General features: G+C 39.5%; 3 protein-coding genes across 3 annotated transcripts; 1 reads left to right on the top strand and 2 right to left on the bottom strand.

Moving 5' to 3' along the window:
* Positions 1–168: 168 nt before the first annotated feature.
* On the bottom strand, positions 169–4,861 carry LOC111810867 (prolycopene isomerase, chloroplastic). The gene is made up of 9 exons (XM_023697681.1): positions 4,549–4,861; positions 4,213–4,436; positions 3,179–3,289; positions 2,914–2,967; positions 2,543–2,830; positions 1,740–1,931; positions 1,485–1,643; positions 768–1,004; positions 169–646 (listed from the first exon to the last, which is right to left on the bottom strand). Exons 1-9 carry the CDS (start codon positions 4,709–4,711, stop codon positions 332–334), a joined length of 1,743 nt encoding a protein of 580 aa, XP_023553449.1. The 5' UTR covers positions 4,712–4,861; the 3' UTR covers positions 169–331.
* A 1,908-nt stretch (positions 4,862–6,769) lies between these two features.
* On the top strand, positions 6,770–9,179 carry LOC111810434 (ras-related protein RABA2a). Its single transcript, XM_023697139.1, has 2 exons — positions 6,770–7,101; positions 8,531–9,179. Exons 1-2 carry the CDS (start codon positions 6,937–6,939, stop codon positions 9,017–9,019), a joined length of 654 nt encoding a protein of 217 aa, XP_023552907.1. The 5' UTR covers positions 6,770–6,936; the 3' UTR covers positions 9,020–9,179.
* A 573-nt stretch (positions 9,180–9,752) lies between these two features.
* LOC111810422 (melanoma-associated antigen C1-like) lies at positions 9,753–11,556 on the bottom strand. Its single transcript, XM_023697127.1, has 2 exons — positions 11,547–11,556; positions 9,753–11,500 (listed from the first exon to the last, which is right to left on the bottom strand). Exons 1-2 carry the CDS (start codon positions 11,554–11,556, stop codon positions 9,753–9,755), a joined length of 1,758 nt encoding a protein of 585 aa, XP_023552895.1.
* Positions 11,557–11,877: the final 321 nt, after the last annotated feature.

Genomic DNA, 11,877 nt, shown 5'->3' with positions numbered 1-11,877 from the left:
GAGTCATTTTGTTGTAAACCGTTGTTTTAATAGGCGACCACAGAATAATCTCGAAACAAAAAACTAGAACAAACAAATTTAAGTTGAGTATAGCTCTACAAGTCGAGCTATATGAATGATGAAGATTTAGCAAGCAATGAACAAACAATCAATTAACCTAATCATTGATTTATCACTGATTTGAGTATTTCTTGACAAAATCAAAACTTCCAAGAGATTAGAGACAAACACATAGAGGATAAAACTTTATATCTAATCCAATTGTTATAATACAAATTTACAGAAGATGGTAAGTGCAGGATAAGGGAATGAAAAAGATGTCAAAATGAAATCAAATTCCAATTGCATCAAGAAGCTGAGAGTGTTGGGAAGTAGAGACCAAAGAATTGGCAACAATGGCACCACTGGCTGCCACTGCAGGGACTCCAATGCCAGGGAAAGTAGAATCCCCACAGCAGTAAAGCTGAGGGATGGGAGTTGAATGCCCAGGAAATGTGCCTTTCCCTGCTTCAATTGCTGGCCCATATGTTCCTCTGTTCCTCCTAAGAAACCTTTGATGCGTCAATGGACTTCCCACCAACTTCACCTCACACTTTTCTCTCTTGAAACCTGGCCCAAGGGCTCTCTCAACTGCCCTCCACATCACCTTTTCAACCAAAATAGTTCGGGTTTAAACTCGTTTCGGTTAGGTTCTTAAAATCTTCGATATTCGTGTTTGAAACTCGAAGCATTACATAAGAAAGACTAAGAAAAGTTGAAGAACTTACCTCAGATCTTTGAGCCTTGAGATTTTTGTACTCAGAGCTCCTACGGTCAAGTCCTTCCCAAAGAGTATATGGTTCTGTTCCTGGTGTGTATGCATGTAACACATGTTTTCCAGGGGGTGCTAGATCTGGACTGAGAACGCTTGGTACAGATATCAAAACCACGTTTTGATCTGCATCCACTCCTCTATCCCAATCGTTTACAACTATATGATGAATTCCCAGGTCTTCACGAATACCCTGAAAAACACATGCACAAACTTCACACATATTGAACTCAGAATTTTCAGAATCATGCCTTTTAACTTAGCCATGTCAATAAAATCCTCACGTGCCGAACAAAGGGTGTACTTTGTTCGAGAACTCTAGAGGAGTCGAGCCTCGATTAAAGGAAGGCTGTTCGAGGGCTCCATAGGCTTAAGGGAGGCTCTATGGTGTACTTTGTTCGAGCGGAAGGAGTCCCACATAAGCTACGATCATGAGTTTATAAGTAAGGAATACATCTCCATTGGTATGAGGCCTTTTGGGGAAGCCCAAAAGCAAAGCCATGAGAGCTTATGCTCAAAGTGAACAATATCATACTATCGTGGAGCGTCGTGGTTCCTAAAGCCATTATAGCTATCCATATGGAACGAGAATTGTTAAGCACCATCCTCTCCTTGTAGAAGGATTTAGTCTCATAGGAAAAAGAAAGAAAATGGTATTGCTAACATCACTCACCTCTGCGTCAAAGCCTAAGTGAAGATGCATAAACGATTCACATTGTGGCATTGCATTTACACCATCACGATATGATTTAGGAACAACACTTTCAGGTAACAAGGCCATTGTATCCCACATGGATGCATTGCTCACAACAGCCTTCTTTGCACGTATAAACTGCAACATATTCAATCATGACATTAGAGGATTACAAAATGGAGGATACTGTTAATGTTTCTTAACAATGACTGTGATTGATTCCATAGAATTTACTTGACCGCTCTTTAGCTTGACCCCAACGGCTCGATCGTTCTCGACTATAATGTTCTGAACATGACTTCCAAGAGAGATACGTCCTCCAAATTTTTGCAGGCCTTGAACAAGGGCGTTAACAACTGCCCCACTTCCATGAAGAGGATACTCGAGACAGGAACCTGGCTTGTACCATTCTGCAAACATATAAATCTGAAATGTAGAAGAAAAACAAATGCATTTGTTATCCTTGGTGGCATTCAAACAAGAGGACCAAAGTAAGAAAGTCATTGTAACAGTCTAAGCCCACTGCTAACAGAAATTGTCTGCTTGGTCCGTTACGTATCGCCGTCAGCCTCACGGTTTTAAATCTAGTCTGCTAAGGAAAGGTTTCCACACCCTTATAAGAAATGTTTCGTTTCCCTCTCCAACCAATGTGGGATCTCACAATCCACCCCCCTTGGGAGCCCAACGTCCTCACAATCCACACCTTGTGTCTGGCTCTGATACCATTTGTAATAGCTCAAGCTCACTGTTAGCAGATATTGTCTGCTTTTGCCCGTTACGTATTGCTGTCAGCCTCATGGTTTTAAAACACGTTTGCTACGGAGAGGTTTCCACACTCTTATACGAAATGTTTCGTTCCCCTCTCCAACTGATGTGAGATCTCACAGTTATGACTTATGCGGAAAAATGGGAATAAAAACAGAATGTTTTTACCTACAGTGTTCTTAGTAACATGCATATCTAATATAAGATGCAGTAATACAGAAACTGACAAGACTCAGATTTTAGTTTTTCTAAAGCTTCATAAAAATATTTACCATCTCTGCTGATAATATGCCATTTGTTTTTACTCCAGCAAGTAAGAAAGCCAACAGATCCAACCAATTTCGAATGAAAGGATCGTTAAGTTCCAACGAGTCGATGATTTCTGAGAATGGTCTGAGAAGCTTGGTCGAACCAAGAATACCCTGAGGTCCCATCTGAATGAAGGATTTCAAGAGAGAAGGAGCATATCTTGCTGCAGCTGTTGAAAGAACTCCCCAATCGCCTCGAATTGATAGCGGTGGTAGAGCCATTGCTGCAGCAGACAATGGAAGTATGGTTTCCTGTACACACAAATGGAAGCTAAATGATATTCCAGATGAAAATTTTGTGCAAGGATATAGGAAATAGACTACATTTTACTTACTAATAGTTTCTGCCATTCTTGAACAGCATTTGGACTTGCATACTTCTCAAGATCCTGAAGGTAACAGACTAAACATTGCTTAATTCCTGTTCTTTTCAATTTTTGATATCACAATCTTATGGATGTAGTTGATTTGGGTGCTTATACACATTTATGTATGTGATTGAACAGGCAATATGTGCCTGAAAAAGATGTTTTCCTTATCAAAATAAAGCAAATGGAACAAGAAGTAAAATGGGTTACCAACTCAATGTCTGATATCCACCTTGAAAAACTCTGTGGGGCCAATGCGTGACAAGAACTCTCCTTCAGGTATGTACACCATCCATGAATCATAGTTGACACAAGGAAGTGACTCACCAAGTGCATCTAAAACCTGAAAATTTTAACAAGTAGATGGAAAAATAAGACTTTTGGGTGCTTTGATGATAAGGGCTTTCGATGTTTGCCAAGCCGCATTTTGTGTTTGTGGGCAGTACGGAGTGGTGTGATATTGTCCGCTTTACCTCGTTACGTATCGCCGTCAGCCTCACGGTTTTATAACGTGTCTGCTAGGGAGAGGTTTCCACACCCTTATAAGGAATGCTTCGTTCCCCTCTCCAACAAATGTGGGATCTCACAATCCACCCCCTTTGGGAGCCCAACGTCCTCGCTGGCACACCGCCCGACGTCTAGCTCTGAGACCATTTGTAACAGCTCAAGCCCGCTACTAACAGATATTATCCGCTTTGGCCTGTTATTTATTGCCGTCAACCTCACAGTTTTAAAACATGTCTGTTAGGGAGAGGTTCCACACCCTTATAAAGAATGCTTAATTCCCCTCTCCAATCGATGTGGGATCTCACAATCCACCTCCCTTAGGGGCCCAACATCCTCGCTCACACATCGTTTGGTGTTTGACTTTGATACCATCTATAAGAGCCCACCGCTAGCAGATATTATCCGCTTTGGCCTGATACGTAACGGGTCAAAGCAGACAATATCTACAAGCGGTGAGCTTGGGCTGTTACAAATTAACAGGCCAAAGCGAACAATATCTACTAGTAGTGGGTTCGGACGGTTACAAATGAAAATTGAATCTCCTTATCTTCATGCCAAATGTCATGACTACTCAATGAATCACAAGAAAAGAACTATAATCAAGACTATCCGAATTCAGAAGACAATCCATTTCACTCATATCATTCATTAGAACTCTATATTGCTTCATCAACAGAAGAGATTACTAGACATATATTAGATATTCTAGGTGTTTATTCAGTATTGATAAGTGGCATGATATAGAGTGAGGGAGTTTACTTGAGCAAGTGGATTTGCTTGAGGACCACGAGATTGAAACCCAGAAAACAACGAGGGACCAGAGTCAAATTTGTAGCCCTTAATCTCAAATGAATGGGCAGCACCTCCAGGCAAATCATGACTCTCTAATACAAGAACATCTTGTCCATATCTAGCTAACAGCCCTGCACAGCAAAGCCCCCCAATGCCACTCCCAATTACTACAACATCCGCCTCTGCCTTCCCTGCAAATAATCATTTAACCTAGTAGGAAGATTATGAATGAAAAACCATTTGATCAAACGCCGATAAAAGGAAGAAAAAGAGAGCGAAGAAAAAGAGAGCGAAGAAAAGGACCTGAGAAGCCATTGTTGTTGTTGAGAGATATGGAGGTAGTGAGAGTGGGTTCTTGAGTACTGCTGGAGCTTCGTGCGAAAATGGGCCGTCGATAGGCTGAAGCTCGAACAGCAGAAGGGGAAAGAAACCGAGAGAATCCAAGCACATTGGAGCAAATGTCCATTGCCGCGGACTGTCGGAGCTTCCAGTGGATTCGGTTGAACCAGAGAAATGTGAGAATAGGAGATATTTATGATTTATGAAGACGAAAATCGATCGCTTGAAGGTTTGGTTCAAAATCAAAGTGATTGTTCATGACATCCAGGGCTTCGCGTGGCTTGCCAATGACCGTTGTTTTCGGAAATGAAAATGAATTATAAATGCCTAAATTAAAAAAAATTAAATCCAAGTCAATTATTAATATATATATATATATATATATATATATATATATATATATATATATATATATATATTTTAATCTAAACAAAATGGCAAACTATGGAAAAATTTGAATAATACTTCTAAATTTTTTTAAAAAAGTTTAAAAATACGTTAATTTTAAGATTATAAAAATTAATATTTTATTTCAAAAATACTGTTGGAACCTTTAATTCAAGTTAAATAAAAAGTAAATAAAATATTAACGGCTTCCATCCAAACCAACTTTTAACTCAATTTTATCCAAACGAGCAGTATTTTTATTTATTTATTATTTTTTTTTTTTGTTGAAGTTGAAGGGTATTATTGAAATTTTTGAAAATTTAAAGGCAATTTTAGACAAAAGTGCAAGGTTCAAGGACACAGAGTATTAACTACCAGACCAACTCATTCCATCTAATATATCCTTATCTTTAATATTCATATTATTTAAAACATTTAAATAAATCTTAAATGTCTAAACTTTTAATTTTATATTTAATAAATTTTACTTTAGATTTAAATTACGTAATTTAATTCTCTATTAATAAATCTAAATTAAAAATTTATTAGTAATAAATCTAAATTAAAAATTTATTAGTAAATCAAAATTAAACATAATTTTTTTTAATTAATTATTATTTTTTTTTTCGAGTACAAATCAATGGTACATAAACATTATTTTAAAATCGAAAGATCAAACATTTTTTTAACCTAAGGTTAAACTATGTTTCTACTTAGTGTATATTTGATACACTATTACTAAAGTAATTAAACTTTTCACCTTCCCCCATAGTTTAAAACATTATCTTTAATAAAATTATAATTTATTATGAAACTTCACCTAATGTTCATCATGGCTCATCAAAGCTTGTAGGTTGTTTGTCCTTGTGTGCAAATTTCTCCTTAGTTGGTATGCCATCATTGCTTATTGCACTCTCCACCAATTAGATTTTCTCGACCTATAGTCTTTATTCACGTTATTCTATTAACCTAAAAAAAAATTTCATCTCGGGTCACAGGTCGTTGCTGGTTGTAATAAATTAGGACTCTAACATATTTGTAGGCTCTCGTCCTATTCTTAACTTAGTAAGTTACAATAGACTTCATGATAGTATCATCTATTTATGTAGTCCATCGTCCTCTTTGAAGGCGGGTTTGTTCCACACATAGTAGTGGTTTCTCATGTTATCTGCTTATGTAATCTCTCGTTCTCTCTTAGAGTGGGTTTATTCTACACAATAGTGGTTTCTCATATTCTCTATTTATATCTTCATTGAAGTATATTGTATGATTCATGTCTTTTGTTCACGTCTTTCACTCCACATTGTTGGATTGTCGTGACATAAGGACGAATACTCCAATTTCTCCCGAAATATATTTTTATTTACAATATAATTATATATAGATATATATTTTTATTATCTATTTTCTAACTACTCTTACAAATATTTTCAACTGAAATAGTTGAAAAGGTAATTTTTCAAAACATAGGTTGAAATGAGCCCCAAATTTTTGTTTGAAAATAAATAAATAAATAAATAGTTTACGAGCTAACATTTTATTTTTATTAAAAATATAAAAAATTAAATAAATGATTCGAATAAGTTACTAACTATAAAAAAAGATTTTGTTGGATTCCGTTAAAAAATCTAAATAAAAAAATTTAATGATTAAATAAGAGATATTTAAAAAAAAAAAAAAAAAAAAGTTTAAAGGGTAAATAAGGGATGTTTCGGTAATTAAGTCGATGATGGGGCGGTTGGTCGAAAATGCCCCTACCTTGAAGGGCAGTTTTGGGCACAGAATTGCTCTGTCAATCCCAGGATTTGAAGTCCGCAGACTCTCCATTTCGTCTTCATATTCAAAGTGGAGCAGCCGATTCTTGAGGAACAGATTCTTCAATTTTGCTTTCCAGATTTGGGGAAGCTAAATCTGTGAGCCAAAGATCGAGGAACGAGAGAGAGAGAGAGGAAATACCGGCGAGATATGGCCAGGAGACCCGACGACGACTATGATTACCTCTTCAAAGTTGTGCTAATCGGCGATTCTGGCGTTGGAAAATCCAACCTCCTTTCCCGATTCACTCGGAATGAGTTTTGCTTGGAGTCCAAGTCCACCATTGGCGTCGAATTCGCCACTCGTACTCTTCAGGTATCTCTCACTCTTAGTTTCTCTCTCATTGGATATTTATATCTGCCTCCGCTGTGTGTTCGCATGCTTTGCATTCTCGATCTGTTTGTAAATCTGCATTTGGATGTATTCTGGAACTCGAACTTTCTTGAAAGTTGTTATTCAAGGAATGATCTGATTTCTTTCTCGCTTGAAACAGTCGTTTTTTCAAAATCTGAATTGAGTTTGTGCATCTTCTCTTGCGGATCTGTGTTCTTGATTCGTTGTTCTTCTTGTATTTTCATTTTAACTTAGAGGAATGCGGGAAGTTATTAGTCTCTTTACTGATCTGGATTTCGATGATGAATTGAGAAAAACGCCTGATTAGGTATAGCGTTTGATGGAAATTATTCAAATTCTGATCTGTGGATCGGTAAGAGATTCCATCCTAACTGTTAACGGAGATATATCTGAATATCATAATTGATTGTTTTGATGCCATTTAATTCAGTCCATAGAACCTTAATGCCATTCTTTAAAAATAAGAATCTGGAAAATGCAATTATTATTCAGATTTTGTTTATGCATTCCACCCTTCTTCCATTCCTTCCTTTCCTTTTTTATTACGCAAACTTGACACGTTCAAGCAATTTGATAGCAATTCTAAAGAGGAAATGCATTTCATCAAGTACTTACCAAAGTGGAGAAACATTTGCAATTCTAGCCGCTCGCTGCAGATTTTGATTTACACTGCATTATGTGGTCGTTTAAATCTCAGTTTCTTGGACTATAGTTGATACCTGGAAAATGTTCTTTAGTTAGTGATCTTGTCACGCACATAAACACACGTTTTGATGATAGATTTTGGAGCTTCTTGGGTCGTCTATGTGATGTTAGTGGCACATTTGTTGAACTAATCGTTGCCATAATCTGGATCTCTGCAGAATGATGGAACTTTTGTGATATCTGTAGTTCTTGTCCTGCTAAAGATTTCGAACTCATTTTTGTTTGTCTTGTAAGCTGAGTTAATGTCGAACGCGGTGGTGACTCCTCGCTAATTTAGGAAATGATCATGGGTTTATAAGTGATGAATACTAACTCCATTGGTTTGAGGCCTTTTGGGGAAACCCAAAAAAAGCCCTGAGAGCTTATGCTCAAAATGGACAATATCATACCATTGTGGAGAGTCGTGTTCGTCAAACAGCTAGATGACTGAAACTGTTCGGTTTTTCGGAGCCCTTTTCCTTTTTACCCTCTCAGACTAAAATTACAGGCGCATGGTTTCCAATTTTATTTTCTGATTCTTGCCTATGAAGTTAATCTTTGCTTTATAAAATCAACAAAACGTTTTGGATATACAAACAGAACAGCTTTTGATCATTTGTTTGATATGACATTTTAGCCTTAAGGTGGGTTTAAGGGATCCATTATATTATGAAAGTTATCAAGAACTGTTCTGCTTATTTATCAGGTTGAGGGAAGAACTGTGAAAGCCCAGATATGGGACACAGCCGGTCAAGAGCGATACAGAGCGATAACCAGTGCTTACTATAGGGGTGCCCTTGGAGCTCTTCTCGTGTACGACGTAACAAAACCGATGACATTTGATAACGTAAGCCGTTGGTTGAAGGAACTCAGAGACCATGCAGATTCCAACATAGTCATCATGTTAATCGGAAACAAGACTGATCTGAAACACCTCCGAGCGGTGGCAACGGAGGACGCTCAAAGCTATGCCGAGAAAGAAGGGCTGTCGTTCATCGAAACATCTGCTCTTGAAGCAACAAATGTGGAGAAGGCTTTCCAAACAATTCTCTCAGAGATATATCGGATAATCAGCAAGAAGTCCCTCAATTCAGAGGAGCCCGCTGCTGCTGCTGCTAACATCAAAGAAGGTAAAACCATTGTGGTTGGTGAATCTGAGGCCAATTCAAAGAAGCCTTGTTGCTCATCTTCTTAAGTTCGCAAAATATTTCCACAATTTTTGGATCTCTCTCTCTATCTCTTCTTTGTTCATCTGCTCGTTGATTACTTTCTAGTTACCAACTCTGTTCTGTTTTTTGTTTGCTTGGATTTACATTGATATATAATTTACATATAATTCATATTTTACTTCAGAATTTTTTTTTTTTTGGTTTTTTTATTTTAAATTTAACTTAGGTATAATTTTGAGGTGACCTCGGTAGTTTGAACCGTTCGATCGAACATATTATTTCTTAGTTGTGCCTGTTTGGTATCGAGCTCTTTGAGGGCCTTTCTTTATCCATTCACACTAAAAGGTAGTGAGTGGAGTCAGGCACAAAGCGATCCTCAGTTGCCGAGATCAGCCTTGTGCTATCTTAGGCTATCTTCTGTTGAAGTGGTGACTCACCAGTTACCGAGATCAGACTTGTGCTATCTTAGGCTATCTTCTGTTGAAGTGGTGACTCACCGGTTGCCGAGATCAGCCTTGTGCTATCTTCTGTTGAAGTGGTGACTCACCGGTTGCCGAGATCAGCCTTGTGCTATCTTCTGTTGAAGTGGTGACTCACCGGTTGCCGAGATCAGCCTTGTGCTATCTTCTGTTGAAGTGGTGACTCACCGGTTGCCGAGATCAGCCTTGTGCTATCTTTTGTTGAAGTGGTGACTCACCGGTTGCCGAGATCAACCTTGTGCTATCTTTTGTTGAAGTGGTGACTCATCGGTTGCTGAGATCAACCTTGTGCTATCTTCGGTTGAAGTGGTGACTCACCAGTCTGTTGAAGTGGTGACTCACCAGTCTGTTGAAGTGGTGACTCACCAGTCTGTTGAAGTGGTGACTCACCAGTCTGTTGAAGTGGTGACTCACCAGTCTGTTGAAGTGGTGACTCACCAGTCTGTTGAAGTGGTGACTCACCAGTCTGTTGAAGTGGTGACTCACCAGTCTGTTGAAGTGGTGACTCACCAGTCTGTTGAAGTGGTGACTCACCAGTCTGTTGAAGTGGTGACTCACCAGTCTGTTGAAGTGGTGACTCACCAGTCTGTTGAAGTGGTGACTCACCAGTCTGTTGAAGTGGTGACTCACCAGTCTGTTGAAGTGGTGACTCACCAGTCTGTTGAAGTGGTGACTCACCAGTCTGTTGAAGTGGTGACTCACCAGTCTGTTGAAGTGGTGACTCACCAGTCTGTTGAAGTGGTGACTCACCAGTCTGTTGAAGTGGTGACTCACCAGTCTGTTGAAGTGGTGACTCACCAGTCTGTTGAAGTGGTGACTCACCAGTCTGTTGAAGTGGTGACTCACCAGTCTGTTGAAGTGGTGACTCACCAGTCTGTTGAAGTGGTGACTCACCAGTCTGTTGAAGTGGTGACTCACCAGTCTGTTGAAGTGGTGACTCACCAGTCTGTTGAAGTGGTGACTCACCAGTCTGTTGAAGTGGTGACTCACCAGTCTGTTGAAGTGGTGACTCACCAGTCTGTTGAAGTGGTGACTCACCAGTCTGTTGAAGTGGTGACTCACCAGTCTGTTGAAGTGGTGACTCACCAGTCTGTTGAAGTGGTGACTCACCAGTCTGTTGAAGTGGTGACTCACCAGTCTGTTGAAGTGGTGACTCACCAGTCTGTTGAAGTGGTGACTCACCAGTCTGTTGAAGTGGTGACTCACCAGTCTGTTGAAGTGGTGACTCACCAGTCTGTTGAAGTGGTGACTCACCAGTCTGTTGAAGTGGTGACTCACCAGTCTGTTGAAGTGGTGACTCACCAGTCTGTTGAAGTGGTGACTCACCAGTCTGTTGAAGTGGTGACTCACCAGTCTGTTGAAGTGGTGACTCACCAGTCTGTTGAAGTGGTGACTCACCAGTCTGTTGAAGTGGTGACTCACCAGTCTGTTGAAGTGGTGACTCACCAGTCTGTTGAAGTGGTGACTCACCAGTCTGTTGAAGTGGTGACTCACCAGTCTGTTGAAGTGGTGACTCACCAGTCTGTTGAAGTGGTGACTCACCAGTCTGTTGAAGTGGTGACTCACCAGTCTGTTGAAGTGGTGACTCACCAGTCTGTTGAAGTGGTGACTCACCAGTCTGTTGAAGTGGTGACTCACCAGTCTGTTGAAGTGGTGACTCACCAGTCTGTTGAAGTGGTGACTCACCAGTCTGTTGAAGTGGTGACTCACCAGTCTGTTGAAGTGGTGACTCACCAGTCTGTTGAAGTGGTGACTCACCAGTCTGTTGAAGTGGTGACTCACCAGTCTGTTGAAGTGGTGACTCACCAGTCTGTTGAAGTGGTGACTCACCAGTCTGTTGAAGTGGTGACTCACCAGTCTGTTGAAGTGGTGACTCACCAGTCTGTTGAAGTGGTGACTCACCAGTCTGTTGAAGTGGTGACTCACCAGTCTGTTGAAGTGGTGACTCACCAGTCTGTTGAAGTGGTGACTCACCAGTCTGTTGAAGTGGTGACTCGTCGGTTGCCGAGATCAGCCTTGTGCTATCTTCTGTTGAAGTGGTGACTCGCCAGTTGCCGAGATCAGTTTTTCAAACCTGGGTTCATTCTGCGTTCATTCACATTCCACATTCCATTGGATGAAGGCAAAAAGAAAGTTCTCGAACGGTTTTTCAGGCGTATAGAGAATGACACCTGGCCTTGGTCCTCTCATCATCTGATTCTTCCTGTAAGGTAGATCGTAAGAATAGTTTGGGACTGGGTACGACCCTTCTTCTTTTTGACTGGACAACTAGATGCGTGAATGTTGCTGAAAATATCATTTTGTTATATAGGTGGGAATGAATATTTAAATGAAAAGATTGTTAAATAAAATTTTTGGTTTATATAGTTTAGAAAAATTTATAATTTATCATATGCTCTCAAAAA

This window comes from Cucurbita pepo, chromosome LG14 (genome assembly GCF_002806865.2).
Source record: "Cucurbita pepo subsp. pepo cultivar mu-cu-16 chromosome LG14, ASM280686v2, whole genome shotgun sequence".
NCBI classification, from domain to species: domain Eukaryota; kingdom Viridiplantae; phylum Streptophyta; class Magnoliopsida; order Cucurbitales; family Cucurbitaceae; genus Cucurbita; species Cucurbita pepo.
This window is presented reverse-complemented; position numbering and strand designations above follow the sequence as displayed.